At 40.4% G+C, this 21,016-nt stretch overlaps 1 protein-coding gene across 1 annotated transcript in view; it reads right to left on the bottom strand.

Annotated features, from left to right (window-relative positions):
• The window catches only part of scara5 (scavenger receptor class A, member 5 (putative)), a 113,065-nt gene that overhangs the window by 24,229 nt on the left and 67,820 nt on the right, over positions 1 to 21,016 (bottom strand). The window contains exons 8-9 of the mRNA XM_085770345.1: positions 13,219 to 13,299; positions 7,607 to 7,714 (exon numbers count right to left, since the gene is read on the bottom strand). Coding sequence (XP_085626471.1) covers positions 7,607 to 7,714; positions 13,219 to 13,299 — 189 coding nt within the window. The remainder of the gene's footprint in view (positions 1 to 7,606; positions 7,715 to 13,218; positions 13,300 to 21,016) is intronic.

Here is a 21,016-nt window from a genome sequence, read left to right as displayed (position 1 = left end):
TCGTATATTCAACAGGTCAAACCTCATATTCACAACAAGCTGTATCCTAACAGTGACAACCACAATGAAGCACAAACTGTTAATAACACACAGAAGTATGAAAATACTTAACCATAGCTCAACACTGACAAGTTTAAATTTAATAAAAGACTCTTTCACAGCCCATTTCCATTTCTTATTTTCACCCTTCTATATTTTTAGCTGAAGCCTCTAAAACAGCCGGCCCTGTAATCGTCTCCTGATATGGGCATGAAATGTGAAAATTAGAGGATACCACCTTGCGTCCTGTGTTTTAATCCACCTCTAAGTGTTGTGGTTAACATTCATTTGTTTTTTTTTTGTGTGCTGCTGCAGCGTTGGGGTGAACGAGGTCGAAACAGAAGCTGCTGCTGCTGCTGCAACAAAGAGACCAGTGTCAAGGTGAATCTGTGGAGTATCTCTGCAGACGTAGTAGATGTTTGCATGATGGAAAAGTTAACGCAATGCAAAAAAAAAAACCCCACCACACAGAATCAGTGTAAGTAAAAATCCTTCCCTTTGTGGTTTCTGCATATAAAAAAAACAACCCAAAAAACATTATGGTACGTTTACACACGACACCTCCCTCCTCCAATCAGCAGCATGGATACCACTTTTTCCCTCACTTGTTTTCTTTTCAAAATAAAACCCCGTTCCAGGACAGAGTCTGTTTCGCCGCCATTTTTTTTGCTAATTTTCAAGGTTTGAAACCACAAGTCTGGTTTTGCAATGAAGCTATAAGGGGATCGGCTTCAAGTCGGCGTTTATCCCACCTTTAATTTGACTTTTTTTCTACGTCTGAAACCACAGCAGCAGCAGCAGCAGTCGAGGTGGCGCTCAGTCCCACCTACCATCCATGCATTGGGCCCGTTGAGTTTGAGCCCATGCATGTCTGAGCAGTGGAGCTAAACGCTGACTGAACCACACCCTCGGCCTGTCAGTGTCACCTCAGCTCTGACCACATCCTTAACAACAAAATAACAGCGCAAGGGGGAAAAAATCCAAACACATCGCTAAGCTACTAACTGCCGAGCCACAACAGACAACAGATGCATTCGATTTTAAAGCTGCCACTAATTTCAGTCCCGGTGGGCCCCGACTGCGAACATGTCTCAAATTTAAAAAACAAAAAACGTCACTAATCAACATGTCGACCTCTGGGGATCGCACCACTTTTATTCTGACTGGATTATTTCAACAGGCATTTCTGTAAATGCATCGCCGTGAAGCTTTTCTACGTCCGTGGCCCAGAGGGATGATGATGATGAGTCCTGATGAGACAAACGATCCTCTGGCTTCTTTTGCTCCATCAGTGATAATGGTGCAACCATCCATGTCCTTCAGCAGAATCATTTCTAATCACTTCATTTTCCTTCTTGAGCCAATTGAACATAGCCAATTGTAACAAACACCAAGTCAAATGTTTAATTTCTCCAACTGCAAAAACAGGGAACAAATCCATCTGTCATCATCTAATGACGCTGTTCCCAAAACCACGCAATGCATCCTCATGACTTGGACTTGTCGTACCAACAATGAATGGACTTCTACAGATGAAATTTACTTTAAACTTCAGTTGAGTCATATTTTACAAGAGCAAAACTTAAATTTGTGGTTTGCAGGGGAGCTTCAAAATGCACAAACACACAGAAAACAAATACCTTTTAAACACAACCTAATCAAATCCTCACATTTTCCAATAAAGGGTTAAAAACTAGATCTAATAAGCTATCATTTTTATGTCTGACAACATTGGTCATTATTCAGCTTCAGTCTCTGTATAACTTTAGTGTTTAAATGCAGCGTCACTATTTAAAGCGAATTAGCAATGCTTAAACTAAGTAAAGACTGCAACTGTGAATATGTTAATAAACCAATCGCTACTATTGTTTCTACATACTAAAGAAACTAAACTAAGATGATGAAAGTTATAACTGACAAACATCAGCATGTTAGCATTGTTTCTGCAACATTATCCTCCAGCTCAGAGCATTGCCTTGTGTAAGTGCAGCCTGTGTTGAACATTACATAATTTGACCTCTTTTTATTCTCACAGTGGCTCATAGCAACAAAACCACATCATCACACAGCTTTGCAGCTCAAACCGTAGTAAATAAATAAGTAAATCTTTATCTAAACAGCACCTTTCAAGAACAGATGCCTCAAAATGCTTCACAACAAAAAAACCCAGGGCAAAAAGACTAAATAATCAAGACTAATGCTTCAAAAGTCTCTCTTTCAAGGAACAATAAACTTTGACCTCTGTAGTAGCTCCTTCTTTAGGCAGGTGCATGAGCATGTGTGGGTTTAAGATGAATATTGAACTGGATTCTGAAATTGATTGGAAGTCAGTGCAAACAGGGCAGAGTTACTTTGTCTGGAAGTTTGTACGCGGCTCAGGTCAAAAAGGAAATTACAGTCAAGCCTGAAGGAAATGAACACATGTATTAACATCTCCTTCTTCTAACCTCATGTTTTGATTTTACAGCCAACAAATTAACCTTACGGTTCAGTCTGAACAGGATCATCAGCCATATTTCAAAGTGCAATAAGCGGCTGTTTTCAGTACAAAGCTCTGATAAACCCACCGCGCCCCTGACTGTCCAATATGACCAGGGACAAAGTTAGCAACTAGATTATGAAAAGAAATGAACAAGAATAGCTATTTTAAAAAGACCCAGATGTTTTTCTCGGTGGGTTCAGATGAAAAGTAAGTACAGGACTTCATTCATCAGATGTAGAAAAAAAAACCCCCATGACTCCCAATGAGAGCTAAGGTTGCAGAGAGTCTGCAGGACACATTATAAGGTGGTTGCACAGAACCAACTTATAATATAATAATGTTTCAGGGCAGTTTTCCTTCCCCCAAGTGGCCAAAAAAGATAAATAATCCAACTCTAACCCCAAACCTAGCAAATCCACATGATCTGTGATGCTTTAAAGCCAACACCTAACACACTCCCTGCTCAGTTTACCCCACTATTCAGCTATAAAAAGAAACCATGAAGCTTCCCCGTGCTGTTTTAACAAGCTTTTCAGGATCTCTCCTCTCTCCACAGCTGAGCGGCCGCCTCGCTCCGAGGCCCCAGTTCACACCAGATGGTCGACAAACTCTTCACCGGTTTGTTAAAAAAACCCACAGCCAGAGCCCAGACAAGTGAAAGCACAGACGGACATTGTTGTAAACTACCAGAGTGAAGATGGTCCAACCTCCGCCAAGGTCCTGCTTTGAAACAAAACCTCTTATTCCTGAGCTGCTTTCAACACAATGAACGTGTCAATCAGACAACATGGCCTCCAATGTAGTGTTTGCGTGTGACACCGATCAAATAAATAATCAGTTTTAAGTTGTCTTCATAGTGGTAATGAGCGACGAGACAGGAGACGATGGTGCAAACAACTTTTCATAAAATAAACTGTGTATTATTGTGCTGTTAGCATTTGAGCTAATGATCTTGATAATTGACATTTAACTGCAGCGACTCTATAACGTGTCTCCAGCTGTTTATGATCAGATCAGATTCAACTTCACAGAGTAGGAAACCTATAAAATGTAGTTTGTTTCTGACCAGAGGTGCAAGAATAAAGCAGTGGGTTTAAAGAAAATATGAGGACACAAGTGACGCTATATCTGACATGTGTAAAGTGATGAACGGAGGAGATTTACGATATACATAAATTACGTTTTTTAAAATTGTATTTATTTATTAAACTTTTATTTTATTTTGGGAATTCAATGAAGACTATATCTACAATGTAGACGAGTAAAAGATAAAGTTCTATACAGTAGATGCAAGAAACACCCATGTTGAGCTTAAGTAGAAGTGTCAGGAAATAAAAAAGCAATAAAATAGACGCTGGTTTTTACTGGAGGAAGTTATGAACAGCAAATATTATTATATTGGTGACAAACAGGAGACATATAAACATATTTTTGAATTCTTATATCATCTTTAAAGCTGATATTGGTACTTTATGACCTTTTACGCCAATGTTTTCTTTGAACGTGGCTCTAATCAAACACTTTAAAGCTTTAATTACATCACACTTTACTTCTAGAGGTTCCAGTTTAAGTCGATCTGCACACTTTTACTTTAGGATGTTAAGTTATTTTTAAGATTTTACAGTTCTGTACAATTCTGTTCATTTTTTCTAAAGAAAAGAAAGAACATAATTGTACAAAAAGTAAAGTGTGATGTAATTAAAGCTTTAAAGTGTTTTATAAGAGCCAAGTTCAAAGAAAACACTGGCATAAAAGGGCATAAAATACCAATATCAGCTTTGAAGATGAATATAAGAATTCAAAAATATGTTTATAGATCATCTATACCTGTTTGTGATCAATATAATCATATTTGCTGTTCATAACTTCCTCCAGTAAAAACCAGCTTCTCTGTTCAGCTTTACCAGATGTGTGTTTACTTCCCTGCATCGCTGTGTGTACAGTAGATGGAAAGATCCATAATCTACAGTGTACGTATGTATGTATGTAAAAAAAAAAAAAAAAAAAAATCAACATGTAGTGGAGTCTGAGTGTTTAGTCATAACAAGAGAGACGCCACCAGATCAGCCTGAGAGCTACTGGCCGACACTGGGACTGTGAGACACCAACACTGGACACTGCAGCCAAACCCAACGCTGACTGGCAACAGCTGTTGGCTCAACACACACACTACACTACACACACACACACACACACACACACACACACACATGCTACACACACACACACAAACACTGACATGCTGACACAAGAAAGACTGCAGCGCCTTATCAAGTTAGTCACGGCTGTGAATTCGTCCAACAGAGCTCCATATGTGTGTGTGTTGGTTGTCATTGGCACTGTCCAGCTGGTGACGCCAGACTGGAAACATCAACACCCGCTGAGTTGATAGAGAGATAGACGAGTCTGGATGCAGTGGAGGGGAGAAGAAGAAGAAGAAGAAGAAGAAGAAGAAGAAGAAGCAGAAGAAGAAGAAGCAGAAGAAATAGAAAAAGAAAAAAAAAAGCTACTTGGAAAATATTTATGTTCATGTCGAAGAAATATAAATTTACAGTGTAATGGAAACGGACGGTGCAGCAGAAATATGAACGTTCATGACAGCACATGATGGTCGACTGAGCTGTTTCGCCCAGCGTTGTATCATATGTACGAACTGTTACATTTTCACTCATTTCTTCACTCGAGAATAAACAATGTGATTTACATTGATTTTAAAGTCCCACTCCCGCGACCCTTTTCGGCCATTTTAAAACCAGCTCATTAGCCATGCACATTAGCAATGCACCTCTGGAGGGTGGGCGGAGACTGCGCTGCTCTGCACCCGCCCAGCCACCTCCTCGCACCCCACCCCACCCCCCGCTTGCTGACAGCTGGACATTGTACAATTACAGATTCAGCGCGTTTAGCATAAAACTCCACACTGGGATTCGATCCCAGACTGGAACATAGTCCTTGCTCACAATGCCAGCTGCTCTACCAGGTGAGCTATACCTGTTATACCTTGACAGCTACACTGAGCTGTCAAGCCTTTCACCTCTGAGCCAGATGCAAGCAGGGCGGGAGCTTGTAGCACTAGTGCCCTCCCCTGGAGCTGTGACACCCTCAACTCCAGTCTCCCTGAAACTGCCAGTTTGCATCTGCCATTGGTTCACAGCAGTTTGAAGGCAGAAAAACTCAGAAATGCAATTTTGCACTTCCTTTTCTGCTGATATGTGCTCTAACACAAGAAAAATGCCACAGGAACATGTGAAAAGCTCAAAAAACACGATTTTCACGGGAGTGGGTCTTTAACGACTGTTTCTTGACTCATGTGTGACATTGACTAAAGAGTGTCCTGCAAGAAATGAGCCCACAGTTACGTTTTGTTGTGTGCTGACATCAAGAGGCCAATAAAACACAGGGATATCACAAAGGTGGCGTTTAATTCCCATATGAAAGTAACACTTTATGTTCACATTTGGCAAATTCACCCATGTTGTTATTAATAATAGAGGCCAATCTAATATTTGAATCTGAAATAAAGATTGATTGCATGTAGAGGAAGTGCTTATTGTAACAAAAAATAATAGATTGTGTTTTATTATTATAGTATTTATATTTTTTCATAGCGACACGTAGCCTATGACTAACTTTAGTAACGGGAGCCTCCACCTCGAAGCCTGTTGTCTTAAAGTGGAGCTTCATTAAAAAAACAATCACTACTGCGTCTCTTTCGGGCTATCAGGAGTATTTACTGATTAATATAAACACCAAACAGTTACGGTAGTAGGGAAAAAAACAGGGCGACATAAAAAAAGGAAATGTAAGGGATTCTGTGCCTAACGATACACTGACTCACAACACATCTCCATTTAAAAAATAAGAGCATTTGTTGTCGTGTTATTTTAACTTCAGCATCAAATAAATATTTACAACAAAGCCGACCATCCTTTTTGTTTAGTTATGCAGAGCTGCATATTTCTCACATACACAAAATGACACGTCACACTTAGTATAACAATGTTTTCCTGAACCAAAACAAGTCGTTTTTGTGTCTAAACCTTATACGATATAAGGTGCAATCTGTGTAATCAATAATGCAACCAAGGTCTGGTATATATGCTGCCATAGGGGGCGCTGTTTCATTCATGAGTCACTCCTACATAAACTGTACTTGAAAGCTGAAAAGAAAGTCCCATATGGTCGTTCCAGCTGGAGGACTTGTTTCAGTTATTGCTTTTTTTTTGTAACCACACTTCTACGTTGTCCTTAAATATCCTAAAATGATGTCCTAAAACAAAAGCGTAGTAATGTGGACGTGTCATTACTGAGCTCTTTAGGATCTTTATATCATGTATAAATCATGGTATGTCAACAGAAGTGGATGTTACGGCGTCCAAGTTCAATAAAAGCTGCTGATTGGCTGCATATGGCAGACGTCTCTACATTTTTTGGCCTCGTATTGATGCACATTCGAGTCTCACTCCATCCAGTCCTCACACACACATATGAACAGCACTAAAACAGTGTTAATGTTTGTATATGGTAAAAAAAACAAAAAACTTCATTTACGGCAGCTGAGAACCGATGTGATCAGCAGCTGTGTCCGTGATATGGATCGTTAAAAGCTCTTTCAGCTTCCATGACCAAACATAAAAAGAAAACAGTGCCACCTGCTAGTGATGTAAGACGTGTGAAAAGACTTGTGCTGCGCTGCGCTGAAGAATTCCCAGCGAAGAGCTTTTATTTTATTTTATTTTTTATTCTCTAAGACTCTGGCGACACCTCCCGCAGCCGTTTGAGGTCTGAGTCTGGTCTGAAATGATCTGAGCTGTGAATGTGTTGACAAGACTCAGCTGAGAGTTGTGCAGGGCTGCAGGGAGAAACAGGCTTTTCTTCAACTTTTGAATAATGTGCTGCCTTACTTTTAACGTGACTACTGTTGCACCATAAAGTAAAGAACCTCCTATATACTTTGTTCATTGTGATTATTATACTAATCCTCAGATTATTATCTAACAAATCAGCAACAACTGGCTTTAAATGAGCTGTAAATAAGATTATAAAAGCATCATGCACTGGTATTTATGAGATACACAACTGCACCTTTTGGTCCGATAGGTCCAATGTCTCCTTTTTCTCCTTGGACGCCTTCAATGCCACCCGAGCCTTTGATACCTCGGGGGCCCTGCATGCCCTTTTCTCCTGTGAACCCTGAAACACACAAACACACACACACACAGTTCACATAACAGGTCATAACATATTACAGCAACAACAGGCTAACAGATTCTTAAAATGTCTCAACTATTGTGGCTCGCTCAACAATGTTTAATTGGCAGCATACAGTAGATGCTATTTTTTCCTGGCTCCACTGAATGCATCACTGCTGAAGTTAAAAACGACGTTTCTAAATTTCATAATTGGTATTTGTAGTCCATTGGAATCCAAAAACGACTAATTAGAGACTTTGCAAAGACAGAATTCACTGCAACAGCAGTTTGAACACCAAAACAAACGATAAAGGGACTTAAAGGGATAGTTCAACATTTTGGCAAATTGGCCCATTGCCATAATCGCTATGGTCATAGCAGTAGGTTCGTTACCTTTAACGGCGGAGTGGCAGGCTGCTCAGAGCTACGCTACGGAGGCTCATGCTATGAGATGATAACAGAACATTACGAGACGGAGTTGTTTTAGAGGTAAATTCATGCAAAACCGCTGATGCGCGTTGTGTTCAGGGGCAGTTTTTCAGCAAACAGTCTCTGTATTTACCTCGAAAACAACTCCGTCTCGTAACGTTCTGTTATTATCTCATAGCGTGGTGAATGTGCAGGTCACAACTTGTCCACGGAAGCATTTTGGAGTTGTTGGATTGTGTATTTGATGAGTTTGATGAGGGGAACCAAGAAATCCCATTAGCCTCCGTAGCGTAGCTCTGAGCAGCTTGTGGCTCTGCTCCACCGTTCTAAAAATAGCTTGCACCGACAATTAAAGGTAATGAACCTACTCCTAAAACTATAGGGATTATGGCAATGGGCCAGTTTGCCAAAATGTTGAACTATCTCTTTAATGACCACTTTTCCCAAAATCTAAAGAAGACACAAAGACGTTGGAAATTGGCTTTTCACTTCTTCTTCCTCCTCCTCTCTGACGGCTTCCCGACGCTGGAGGAGAATCATCACCACCATCATCATCATCATCATCTTTTGTCCCGTTCCACAATGAGAGCATTTGTTTACAGTAAAGCACAACTCGAATGTCTCGGAAATTAATGTGGTAACGAGTCGTTCCTCGCACCGTTGGCGTCTTGTCATCGCGCTCTGATTACGCTGCTGCTGCTGTTGTTGTTGTTGTGACTGTTCAGCAAATCTGGATGAAATAACGACGCTCAGACGCATTCGAGCCAGAAGCACAAGACGGTGAAGTGGTGTCATGTTGTCTGTGTGGTTTCACTTCTCTCCCTCCCCTCCCCTAGTTTCTCTGCTGCAGAAGGTCAATGATTAGACTTTCTCAAAAAACGTGTTGCCATCAATCATATGTTTTGGAAGCCGCCGGTGTCCTCTCACTGTGCTCTGCGGGACAGACAGTCCAACTAGATCGTTCACGTCCAACTAGATCGTCCAAAAGGACTTTAAGAAGCTGGATGTGATGACAGATTCCTCTGGCCTCGCTGCAAGTGGAGTAACACAAGTACATGTGCTGAATTACAAACAGATTGTGTCGTAGGTGGCGTGCTAATAGAAGGGGCAAGAAAAAAGAAAAAAGGAAATTATGATTAAAAAAAAAAAACAATCTGGAAAAATCACTTAATATCTGTTAATGTCGTTAATACAACAGATTGATCCATAAATCAGATCAGACTCTAAATCATGTGGACAGTTTGTTTCTCTAATTCCAGTGTCACTGAGAATTAAAATAAAAGAAACATTTCATACATTTGATCAAAATAGGATTTATTATCACATAATACTGGTTATCTATAAACTAAAATGTATAAAGTGACATGTACATTAACAAAACTCAAGAGTTTAGAGCCAAAATGGCTGACAGAGTTACATGAACAGTTTCTCTGTTCAACCTCTGATGAATCTTGCTCCTGATCTCTTTGTGGGTCTTTGCAGGTTTGCAGAGTTTTGCACTGAATCCGTTTATTTTTGATTTAATCACAAACTTCTTCTGCCTGTTCTCTATTTCAGGTGATTATTGAGTCCATATTGATGTCTCTGATGACTGTATTTGACTCAACTGCAGCTTGCCATCTCACATATAAAGTAATGTTTAGATTCTGGCTATAAAAACATTGAATTAATGCAAATTCATTTTAAAACCACCATTTTTTTGATGCATGATTGACAAATGTTCTGTTACACTGGACCTTGAACCAGCTGTCCTCTCCAGCTAAACCATCTCTGCTGACAGTCAACACTCAGACGGCGCCGTGATGCTATTATCTGAGCAAGTTTTCCTTTTCTTTTTTCTTTTGCACTGAAGCCTTTGAGAGTTTCTGGACAGCATCCGTCATTGTTTCTGGTTCTTGTATAATGAAGTTACTTTTGCATAAAACAGCATATTTGTCCATTATTAAACACTTGAAAATATTGCTTTACGGTACATTTTGAACAATACAAAATGTGATCTTGATTATCTGCGGAAACTTGTGTGGTCAATCGATTGACAGACCCAGATTATTAGATTTCTCATCTCGGAGCAACTTCCTGGCTTATATCGAAACACACAGAAAGATTTAATGTGTCATGGCCAAAATGCTGTTATTTTCTTTTTTAAAGATGTTTTGAGCTGAAATTGTTTCTATAATCAAGTTAAAAGGTAAAAATCAATCACATGGAATAGAAATCCCATTGTCCAGAAACAACAGACCATCACCAACGCCAATGGCTCTTGCTGTTATTGAACACAGCAGCAGCCAGCCAAACAGTGGAGGTAGATCTGTTTTGTCTATGATTTGGTCCTGGAGGGGCGGGGGCAGCGGTGGTGGAGGTGAAGGGGGTTTGGTCCATTCAGTTTGCAATGTTTTCACGTGAACTAATATCGAGTCTTTCTTCTTTTTCCCCCTGCAGTTAAAAACTCACTTTATTATTCACTTATTCCTGGAAGTATGGGCGGAGAGCTGACTGAGGAGGGGAGGAGGAGGAGGGGGTTTCCTCCCTTTCAGCAGGAAGATACAGTAATGCTTCTTGGAAAACGTCATGTGAGAGTTGGGGGATTATGGGATGGATGATGACAAGGGAGGAGGAGGAGTGATGAATTGAGAGGTATACCAAGCTGGAGGGGGTCCCGAAACATCTGGACTCACATTCTTCTCTTTGTTGTTGTTTGTGTTTTACAGTATCTATGAGAAATCATCTTTTAATGGCAAAGATGTGCCAGCAGCTCGGCTCACACTGCAAAAACTCAAAAACTTTCCAAGAATATTTGTCTTATTTCTTGTCAAAATGTCTCATTTCTAGTCAAAACTAAACTATTTTCACTTAAAATAATAATCATCACCTAGAAATTAACTTGTTTTTAGATCATTTTCATTTGTTTCAAACAAATTTTCACTTGAAATGAGTAGAAAAATCTGCCAGTGAAAGCAGGTTTTTTGTGCTTGTACATAATAAGAAAGAAAAACTTCATCCATATTATCCACTACTATCCACTATTTTTCTACTTATTTCAAGTATAAGAAATGCTTGAAAGAAGTAAAAAAGTGTCTAAAAACAAGTTACTTTTTAAATGTGATGAAGTATAATGAGATTTGTTTTGAAATTACATTTTGACTAGAAATAAGACAAACATTCTTGGTAAGATTTTGAGTTTTTGCAGTGCAGACTTGTGTTGTGGTTTTTTTTATTCTTTCCCTTTTTTGGGAGGGGAAATTACCTGCAGGACAAAGATGGATGACGCGTCCCAGCGGCCCTGTCCACACCCTGTCTGAAGATAAATCACCATCCAAAAGTGGAGTCCTTTGTTTTCTTCAGAGGGTTTAAAATGTCCTTTTACTCTCTCTGCTCACTGTTTTTAATAATGTGACTGATTTCGATCACAAAAGCAGAGGTAGGTTTTGTGTAATAGGCAAAATTCTCAACTTTCAAGCCACTTAAAAAAACAAAAAAAAACACTTGTGAGTCACAGTGTGATGTTTACATTAGACATTCATGGGACAGGTAGAGTTTATGAGCTGTGGGATTGTAAAACTCATCCAAGACCCAGGTCAGTCCAGAGTAAATCACGCAATCTGACATTTCTTGATGCATTTCTTCATTTCACTTTCATTAGATCACAAATAGTTTAAGCGTCTAGTCACTGACCCGTATACTTTCTCACATGTGTTACAGAGATTAAAGTGCGACACTTCCAACACGGTGTTTCCAAGGATGTGTTTGCAGATGTCACCGCAGAGTGACAACAATTCAGACCATAATAAGCTTTTTTTCCCACAAACTGTGCTGATAAACAAGCTGCAGTTTTAAATGCATCTGGTTGGCGACTTGTTGATTCGGCTGCACCAGCCCAATAAATTCCTCAGTACATGTGGTGTAAACATCTGAAGTTTCAACCTTCACTGGTGTTTGGTTTGCTCGTTTCTCTGAGAATCAGACGTTGATGTCATGATTTGACTTTTTCAAATTAAGATACACTTTAATTTAATTTGTACTTTATTTATTTCTTTTTGTTGTTTAACCTTTATTTAATCCGGGAAATCCCACTGAGGTTGCAACAGAGACCTGGGAGGCCGGATCAATGTTCACAAAACAGGGGAAACAATAAAACAGTTATTATTGATACAAACATTTTGCTGTATGTAATTGAGTTTGCAATCATTTACCACAGATGACATATTATATTTGTTATTATATTATTAGTTTTGTGTACTGTACTTGCTCTGTTATTGGTTTATGATTGGTCATGTACATTGCCAGTATTAGACAGGTGGCCAGTGAATTTGAATCCTAGTAGAATAGATTTTAACTTCTTTGAACTTTTATGCTCATCCACGTAAAAAACAAAACAGTGGGATTGCAGCTGGAATTGAATATACTGCCAAGTGAAATGCTGCTCATCCAATCAGAGATCAATATGCACACCACACCAAAGTTCATGAACTTTCAGAAAGTGCTACCCTGCGACCAAAGCTGTTTTTTTTTTTGTTTTGTTCTTTTCCACTAGCACTACTTGGCTCGACTCGACTATTTTTTTGCTTTTCCACTAGGGATAGCACCTGGTGATGTTCAAAGTGAGCTGAGCCAATACTAAGACGTCAACCGACTGCTGGCCACTGATTTGCCAGAGCAGTCGTTAATGGAGAAGTTGCAAGCGTGACGTCTGACACGAGAATCAAATCCGCTATTTTTAAAAACACACCACTGATCTGTACACAGACTGTTGTTATTCCTCACGTGAGTTAAATAGCTGCTGTATATAAAACCACACTGCGGTCTGTCGACGAGGCGCAGACGAGTGAGTTTGGATCTAAAAAAGAGAGCTAGATGGAGCGACCGTAGCAGCCGTGGTATGACGACCCCGCCCACGATGAGGAGGAACTATGACAGACTCAGTTGTAACAGAAAAGGACCAAAACTGAGTCGAGTTGTAACTGTGTCGGGCCATAAATGTAGTTCCTGGTTCCTGTAGTTCCTTGAAAGGTTCTCGGTTCCTGGAGAAAGTTCCTGCGTTGGAAATGCGCCTTATGTTAAACAAGAAGTTGTACCCACCTCTCAGTCCAGTCAGCCCAGGGGCCCCGGGGGGCCCGAGTTGTCCGTTGTCACCTTTGTCTCCCTTCGGTCCTGGAGGCCCTGCAGAAAGACAGAAAAAAATAGAAATCAATTGATCAGATAATACAGAGGGTGAATAACACAAACGATGGAACTGCTGCTGCGAAATCTGTCATTCAGGGTGTAAATCGTCTCCAACCAACACTCTGCTGTGTTTTTATATGGAAGCATCTGCACTGGTTTAACAACAAACAGGCAGATTTATGGAGAACGTTAATGCTAAAGAAAACATGGAGGAGGAGGTGGAAGAAGGGCTCAGTAACAATAACAGTTGACAAGTTGTGTGATGGAGCCAAGATGTTTTTCAGACCCTCAGGACAGATGTTCACCTCGACGCACAGCTTCATCCCGAAGCCTCGCTGATCGCACCATGTAATTCTGACAAACTGGAGAAACAGCGAGGATTTACTGGTGATAAACGACTGCAGAGTTGTGTGAGAGTAGCATGCACTCAAAAGATGTTTTATTATGTTCTCGATAAGTTTACTTTAACACAATCCGACCTCGTTCTCTCAGATTTAAATTAAATTTCAGGTCATTTAATGGCTGAACGACCCGAACGAGGTGTTTTGAAACTGAGTCAACTCTGAATAACGAGCTATTTTCACTGAGAAAGAGATGAGTTTTTCATTCTTGAGAAAACTATTCTTCTCTTGGAGCGGAAACGTTGCGTTTTTATAAATTGGGGGAGTTTTGTTTGGAGTCAATAAAAAGGTAGAAACATGAACGGGGCCGCGCGGTCGGAGCACCGAGTCCCTTTGTTATTACAACAAGGTGGAGCGTTTATCATCAGAGGTGTTGCCAATGTTATGGCAGGCAGGAATCTTGTCGACGACTCCCAAACTGCAGCAGCGGGAGGAAAACAACACGGGAGTGAAATTAGTTTTGCAGAGGAACATGTGAAGCTCCAGTTCCTGATGCTAGATAATGATTTTTTTTTTTTTCAAAGTCGTGATACATACATACAGTATATATACAAACACACACACTCACATAGACACACAGAATGAAACTGGGCCGTACAACTTCTCTAAGGACTCAATCCAAAAGTTTGTTATACTTGGAGAGAGTGAGTGAACAAGAGCCAAATAATGAGTGAAAGAGAGAGAGACACAGAGACACAGAGAGAGAGAGAGAGAGAGAGAGAGGTCTGGCCACAATGGGAGCCACATGTTTAACAACACAGCTTGTGGGACTGCTTAGAAATTCGGGGCTTGTTATTGCCCTGCACATGTCCAGCGGCTCCGAAGCTCCAGAGCTCCGACTCTCTCTGACGTTCTTCATGTTTAGTCGCAGGTTTCTGACGGCGACTTTTTCAGATACAGATCTTCCTGCTGCCGCCTCGAGACGCTGCACAAATGCATCCACTTAACTGGTAACAGGAGGTCATGAGAGCGTGAGGGAGGTTCGCGTCGAGAGAGTTGGGGAGCTTTGACTTGATCAATTGATTAGAAACACAACAATAACAACAGAGGAAAAAAAGCTGAACGTTTAATAGCTGCAGCTTCTTCATTGGCAGGATTTTAGGTTTTTTGTTTGATTTAATTTGAATAATAAACCAAATATCTTGAGGTTTTGGAGCATTCGTTGGATGAAACTTTATTTTCTGACATTTCAAAGGCCAAAGGTTTTGGGATAATGATGAATGAATGAAATGGGGAAAATATCCTCAGAGTACTGCTAAAGTTTACATTACGATAAGGATTTAACCTGTCAAAAAGGTAAATGTGCACCAATATTAGCCTCAATTACACAGTGTTGTTTTAGCAGATAAGACGTTCCCAATGTACAGAGACAGACTTCACAGTTTCTCATCCACTTCAGCTCCAACTCACTCACATTGAACTTAGATTTTACTGTAAGCGTCTGTGAACATTATGCATGAATTTAAAACCACGTTGCATCTTTGGAGCCTCTTCCGAGTTGGACGAGAGCTAGGCTACGTTGTTTTCAAAGCGTTTAAACGTGTTGCAATTCGCCCAGGATGCAGCTCCTCTGTCTAATCTGTGTTTCCCAGGCAGCAACCCCCCGTAAATTTCACTACTGAGTCACGTCATACATGTGTGTGTGGGCACAGCTGTAAGAGAAAAATGCTGCAGCTTCTAGAGAAAAACAAGTCTATACAACAAAAACCAGCTGTGCGATAGGAGCTCTGGGAGAGTATTTACCTTTAAGAGATTTAACGACATTGACAAAGCGGATACAATGTTTACAATATGCATGATAGCATGCAAACTATTGGTGATTAGCACTAAGCATAAAGTACAGATGAGGTATTTGGTCGTAAAATCTTTAGGTATTGGACAAAATCTTTGATCTAACAATGGCACTGAAGGAAAAGTCAGAGGATCAGTTATTACAGTTCATCCTGTGGGGAGCATGAACATCTAAAGACCCCTGCAATCTGATTGGCCACTTTACCACTGTTATGTTCACTGTAAAGAGCTATAAGCACTAACTTCTGACTATAAGGCTCTTAATCAACTCTGTACAGCAAACATCCCAGTGTTCTGTGTAGTAAATAAAATGGTGTAAGATTGTTATTGTTCTCAATTTGGTTTGGTTCTGGTTTTTCTGCATACATTGACTGATTGTTGTTACACAAAACACTGAGATGTTTGTACAGAGCTGAACTCTAAGAGTATAAGATATTGATGTTCACTTGAAGAATTTATTGTGTTGCTTATTCTGCTAAGACTTCTTATCTACAAAATAGAGTTGGTTATCAATTGACTATAATTTGAAGATTGACAAGTGGAAAATGAAAAGGTCATAGGCATCTTCCTTACGATGTGAAAGATTCAATGTGGCCAATAAAAGCAAGATGAAGACATTCTGTAAACAGTGTGTAACTGTACAATATAAATATTCAAGTGAGCGATCAATAGCAGCCTTCATTTTTGTTAGATTCACTGTTGTTACCCCCTGTAGAAAATACTCTTAGAAGGACCAACACCAGGTGATGATCCCAGCTACACTTGCACCTGCTCATGGCTTCATGAAAAGTCAGAAGGATTCAACCACTGAGGACCATGAACGAGCGATCCAATGGTTTGTAGTGGAGCTTGACGACATCTGCTTTTCTACTAGCTATCCTCGTTCGTCCACACTGCTGTCTTCTTCTGTCGTGGTGTTGGATGTGGACAAAAATTGTTTGTGGTCACAAGAATCCACCGGATGAAAACTGAGGAGTTGGACACTGGAGGTTTTTTTTTTTTCTACAACAGTGAGTGAGCTCTTCGCCGAGAGACAGCTGGACTCACTCAGTGACGTCCGAGCCTCTTTCAACACGTTCCCTCAAAATGAAGTTAACCACTGTCACTTTACATGATGCCTGGATGGTTCGTTCCTCAAGCAGAGTATTCATTTCATTGCCGCTCATTTGGAGCCATCAACACTTTAAACTGTCTGTGTTTGAAGTTATACTTTTTTGAAAATTGGGCCTGAAGTGTCCTCACAAGTATTGTTACACAGGAATGTGTGTGTGTGCAATGTGCATGCATCTGTGCTCATGCCTCAGCTTCAGAAGAGACAGTTCAAGTTCACCCCGGTGGTCCCGAAGTTAATAGTTTGTTTTAGCAGAGCTTCACATTATTAATCTCCTGGCTCTGGGAGTCCTACGTGTTCGTTCAGCTGACAGCGTTTCAACAATAACAAGCCGAGTGGCCCCTCCAGGATCAGAGCCTGAACACATCTGACAGCACCGGGTCCAAGAACACAACACCGGTGAGGAGTGCAACCAACGTCCAACATCCTCTCTGCATAACAAACTCCATGCAGCGAGCGGAGAGAGCGACAGAGCAGCCAGGTCGACTTCTTCTTGTTTTTAATCAGTGAGGTATCGAGAGGTCGCGGCGCTGTGATGTCACGACATGTACAGTATGTTAAATGTAGGTGGAGATAAGGAGCGTGTTGTTGAATTCATCACAATGAGAGAAAGACAGAGAGGCTTCATCAGGGGGGCTTTGGCCATTAGAGGATACAGGATGTTTTAACAAAGACCAGATGGGCTAAAATATTCTGTAGAAGTGGATGGAGGTGTGTTGAAACTTACTCTAACAGAGGGTTTACACACACATATACACATTTGTTTATTAGATTTCCTATATAAAATACAGGTTTTATCACATATAGAGACAACCAAGACCTACTGGAAATTGAAAAGTTCATATACCGAGCCCATACAAATCTATATGTGTCTGCTTTTACTGCTTATTATTGCTTATATTATAGATGTATCATGTATATACTGATGTTATATATATAGAGTGGGATCTAAATACTGACACCACTCTTCCAAAATGGGAAGAGAGACATTGAAATGAATGAGATATTCATGAGTAAAACATGCAAAATTAACATGTTTGTTGCATATCTCAGTATTTCAAGTATATATTGTTATAGTTCTACTCTCAATGTGTCACTATATCAAAATTAGATATGTCTACTGTAGGTATCTTATGTCATTACAGGTTACATAAAATATATGGATCCATGCACTGCACTTTAAAGCTGTATTTATTTTTATGCTTGTGGTTGTTGTATGTCTATGTGTGCGCTTGAATTGCCCCTCTGGGATAAATAAAGTTATATGAATTGAATTAAATCACTCTGATCTGTACTGATTTAGGGAAATAAATGCCATATGTTACATTTTTATAGTGATTTTTATCAATACGGGAAATTTAAATCAAACATTTTCTTAGTTTTCTGCTGGAAATAATTGAAAACAATGGTTGAACATACAGCTGTAGGTGGAGAAGGGTGAGACCTCTCCCACAGAATAATCACGTGCGTTACAAACACCAGGGGGATACAATCATCCATACATCTGTATCAGATCTGTATAAATGAACAGACTAAGGTATTTATACATGGCTATGTTCGATGCTTATTGATGTTTGCTTTCTTTTCTTTTGTTCTTCAACTGTTAAAAACTAATAAGTGAGGAAAAAAAGGGAGAATGAACATGTGTGTGTGTCAGGTTGTGTGTGTGTGCGTGCGTTAACTGAGCCGAGGAACTCTTCACTAGTAAAACAAACATGCCACTCAAAATATACATTAATGGTCATCAGAGGACACTGAGGCCGTAAACGTTTCCAGGCCTCCGCTCGCTGGGCTCAGATCAGTGTGAGCGGAGAACAAACCGAGCCTGCAGCGAAGCAGCAGCTCAGCAACAACAGATCATCAATCCCAACCTGCACGTCACCAATGCTGCTCGAAAAACCCCTGTGACTCAGCGCCTTTGTCTTTTTGCATTATAAATCTTCATATAATGCCGCACATCTGTCAAGTGTCAAGTTGCGTAATCTTGATCCTGACGCGACTTGGGGGAAACTTCCCTGGAGGTGGAGATGATGAAATGAGTTGCACAAATTAGACGAATGAAGACAAAAAAAAAGGAGGAAAATATGTGTGTGGGTGTAGGTTTGTGAATAAACTAAAGGTTTTTGTTTTCTGCTGCAAATGTTACAGTTGTTTGTGTCTGCTGGGTTTGGTTTTTGTGAATGAGAAACATAAAATTGTTGACGACACAGTGACGGTTCACCAGAATAACCAGCTCTAACGGCAAATAAATTAAAAGTTGACATTCAGATGTCCAAAGAGATGAAAATTTGATTCATGTGGAGATCAATTTTCTAGACTTTGGTGCATGTCAGCGATGGCTCCAGTTAAACATAACCATGTATTTCAGTTGTTTGACTAAAACCACACTTTTCCCTTGAGTTTAAAGAGATAGTTCAACATTTTGGCAGAGCCGTGAGCTGCTCAGAGCTACGCTACAGAGCAGAGGCTAATGAGCTTTCTTGGTTTTCCTCGTCAAACTCATCAAACACACCATCCAACAACTCCAAAATTCACCACGCTATGAGATAATAACATTATGAGACAGAGTTGTTACTGCTGATGTGCGTTCCCGTCGCGGGCAGTTTTTCGGCAAGCAGTCTCTGCATTTACCTCGAAAACAACTCTGTCTTGTTACATTACCTTATTATCTCATAGCGTGGTGAATGTGCAGGTCACAACTTGTCCACCAGAGCGTTTTGGAGTTGTTGGATTGTGTATTTGATGAGTTTGATGAGGGAAACCAAAAAATCCCATAAGCCTCCGTAGCGTAGCTCTGAGCAGCTTGCGGCTCTGCTCCGCCGTTCTAAAAAAAGCTTGCACCAACAATTTAAGGTAACGAATCTACTGCTAAAACTGTAGGGATTATGACAATGGGCCAGTTTGCCAAAATTTTGAACTATCCCTTTAAATCTACAATAATCAGATTTTTTTGTCCACTTGGGGGCAGCAGAGCCAAGTTGTAAACACAACATCTTTAAAAACTGTTGTTTATTTACATATCTGTAACAAGAATTGTGTTTATTTGAAACCTTGTTTGTGTCTATATGTCCAATGTTTTCTCTCTTTTAGCTCCGCTTTTGGTCTCCACCGACTCCTCAGAGGAAATATCTGGCTCTTTAGCTGCTAAAATGTTTCACCAGAGAGTTGTTGACCTTGTTCTGCTGTGTGGTTACGGTTCTTAAGAGCTTCTGCTGCAGCCAAATATGATTTAAACTGTGGCAGTGGGAGTGAATCTTACAGTGAAGCTGCAGCCCTGACAGCTAAACAGCGGTGGATTACAGCTCTAATCAATTGGTTAAGTTACCTCATTGCCTAAATGCCTGCAAAAGCTCTGCACATGCATTTGAGCTCTTATTCTCACACGCATACATATGCACACGACACGCCTGTCAAACTGAGAGATAGTTGTGAAACCTGAGCCTGGTTCATGCCAATTAAAGCCCAGACACCAGGGAAACATGGTGATGAACATGGAGGAGAAGAAGAGTTGGGAAAGGGAGAAATGAAAAACAAGAGGAGGGAGGAGGGATAAAATGAAAAAGCAAAACAGAACAGGGGAATACCACTCAGCGAGGGCAACGACTGTACTGGTGCCATTCCCCTCCAATATCACAATGTTTTTATCCACAATACTGGGGAATAAACTTCGCATGTCCGTCCTTGGCTTCTTACTATTGAAATCTGAACTGTTTTTTTCTGCTTTCTGGCAGTTTAGATGTTTCAGTTCAGGGTGTTTTCAAAAGCTGAGAGACTCCACAGATTCAGAGGAGAACTATAACAGCCTGTGAAGCCATGAGCTCATTCTAGTTAAAGTGACAATGTAGAGCACACTTAAAGTTCAGGCAACAGGCAAACTGATGTAGGTCGGATCTCGGGCTGTCCCCTAAAAAACTTGATGAGTTCATTTTCATTCCAGTTCCAACGCTGTGGCAGCCCGTGTGACTTTACAAACCAAATTTTGGCCTGAAATGACTGATGCTGGAAGTAGAGACGGAGAAAATGGAAATGGACTGGGCAGATACCTCGATACGTCCGTCTCCAGAGTCTGGCTGACAGCAGCATGACCAGAGAAACACTCAGTGCATTAAGATGCCTGAGATGCCGACTCTAACTTTGTGTGACTGTGCAGAATTTAAAAAATACAGATTACAGATTATAGATAAGGTAGCCGTAGGGAGGACGATGGATCGATTGACGTGCCAACTCTAGACGAACTCTGAAAGTCCTGACATTGGGGCTTAGTAGCTTCCATTAATGTATAAACTTTACAGAATTGGCTTGAAAACTCAAAACCCTCTGCAGAAAGCCTGTGTTACAAACAGAGTGTGGAGTTTGATAGACGCTGGCATTTACCAGGCAGCAACGGTCCCATAAAAAGACACTGGGAATT

Source organism: Trachurus japonicus, chromosome 24 (genome assembly GCF_045865225.1).
Source record: "Trachurus japonicus isolate A0001 chromosome 24, Traja_1.0".
Lineage (NCBI taxonomy): Eukaryota > Metazoa > Chordata > Actinopteri > Carangiformes > Carangidae > Trachurus > Trachurus japonicus.
This window is presented reverse-complemented; position numbering and strand designations above follow the sequence as displayed.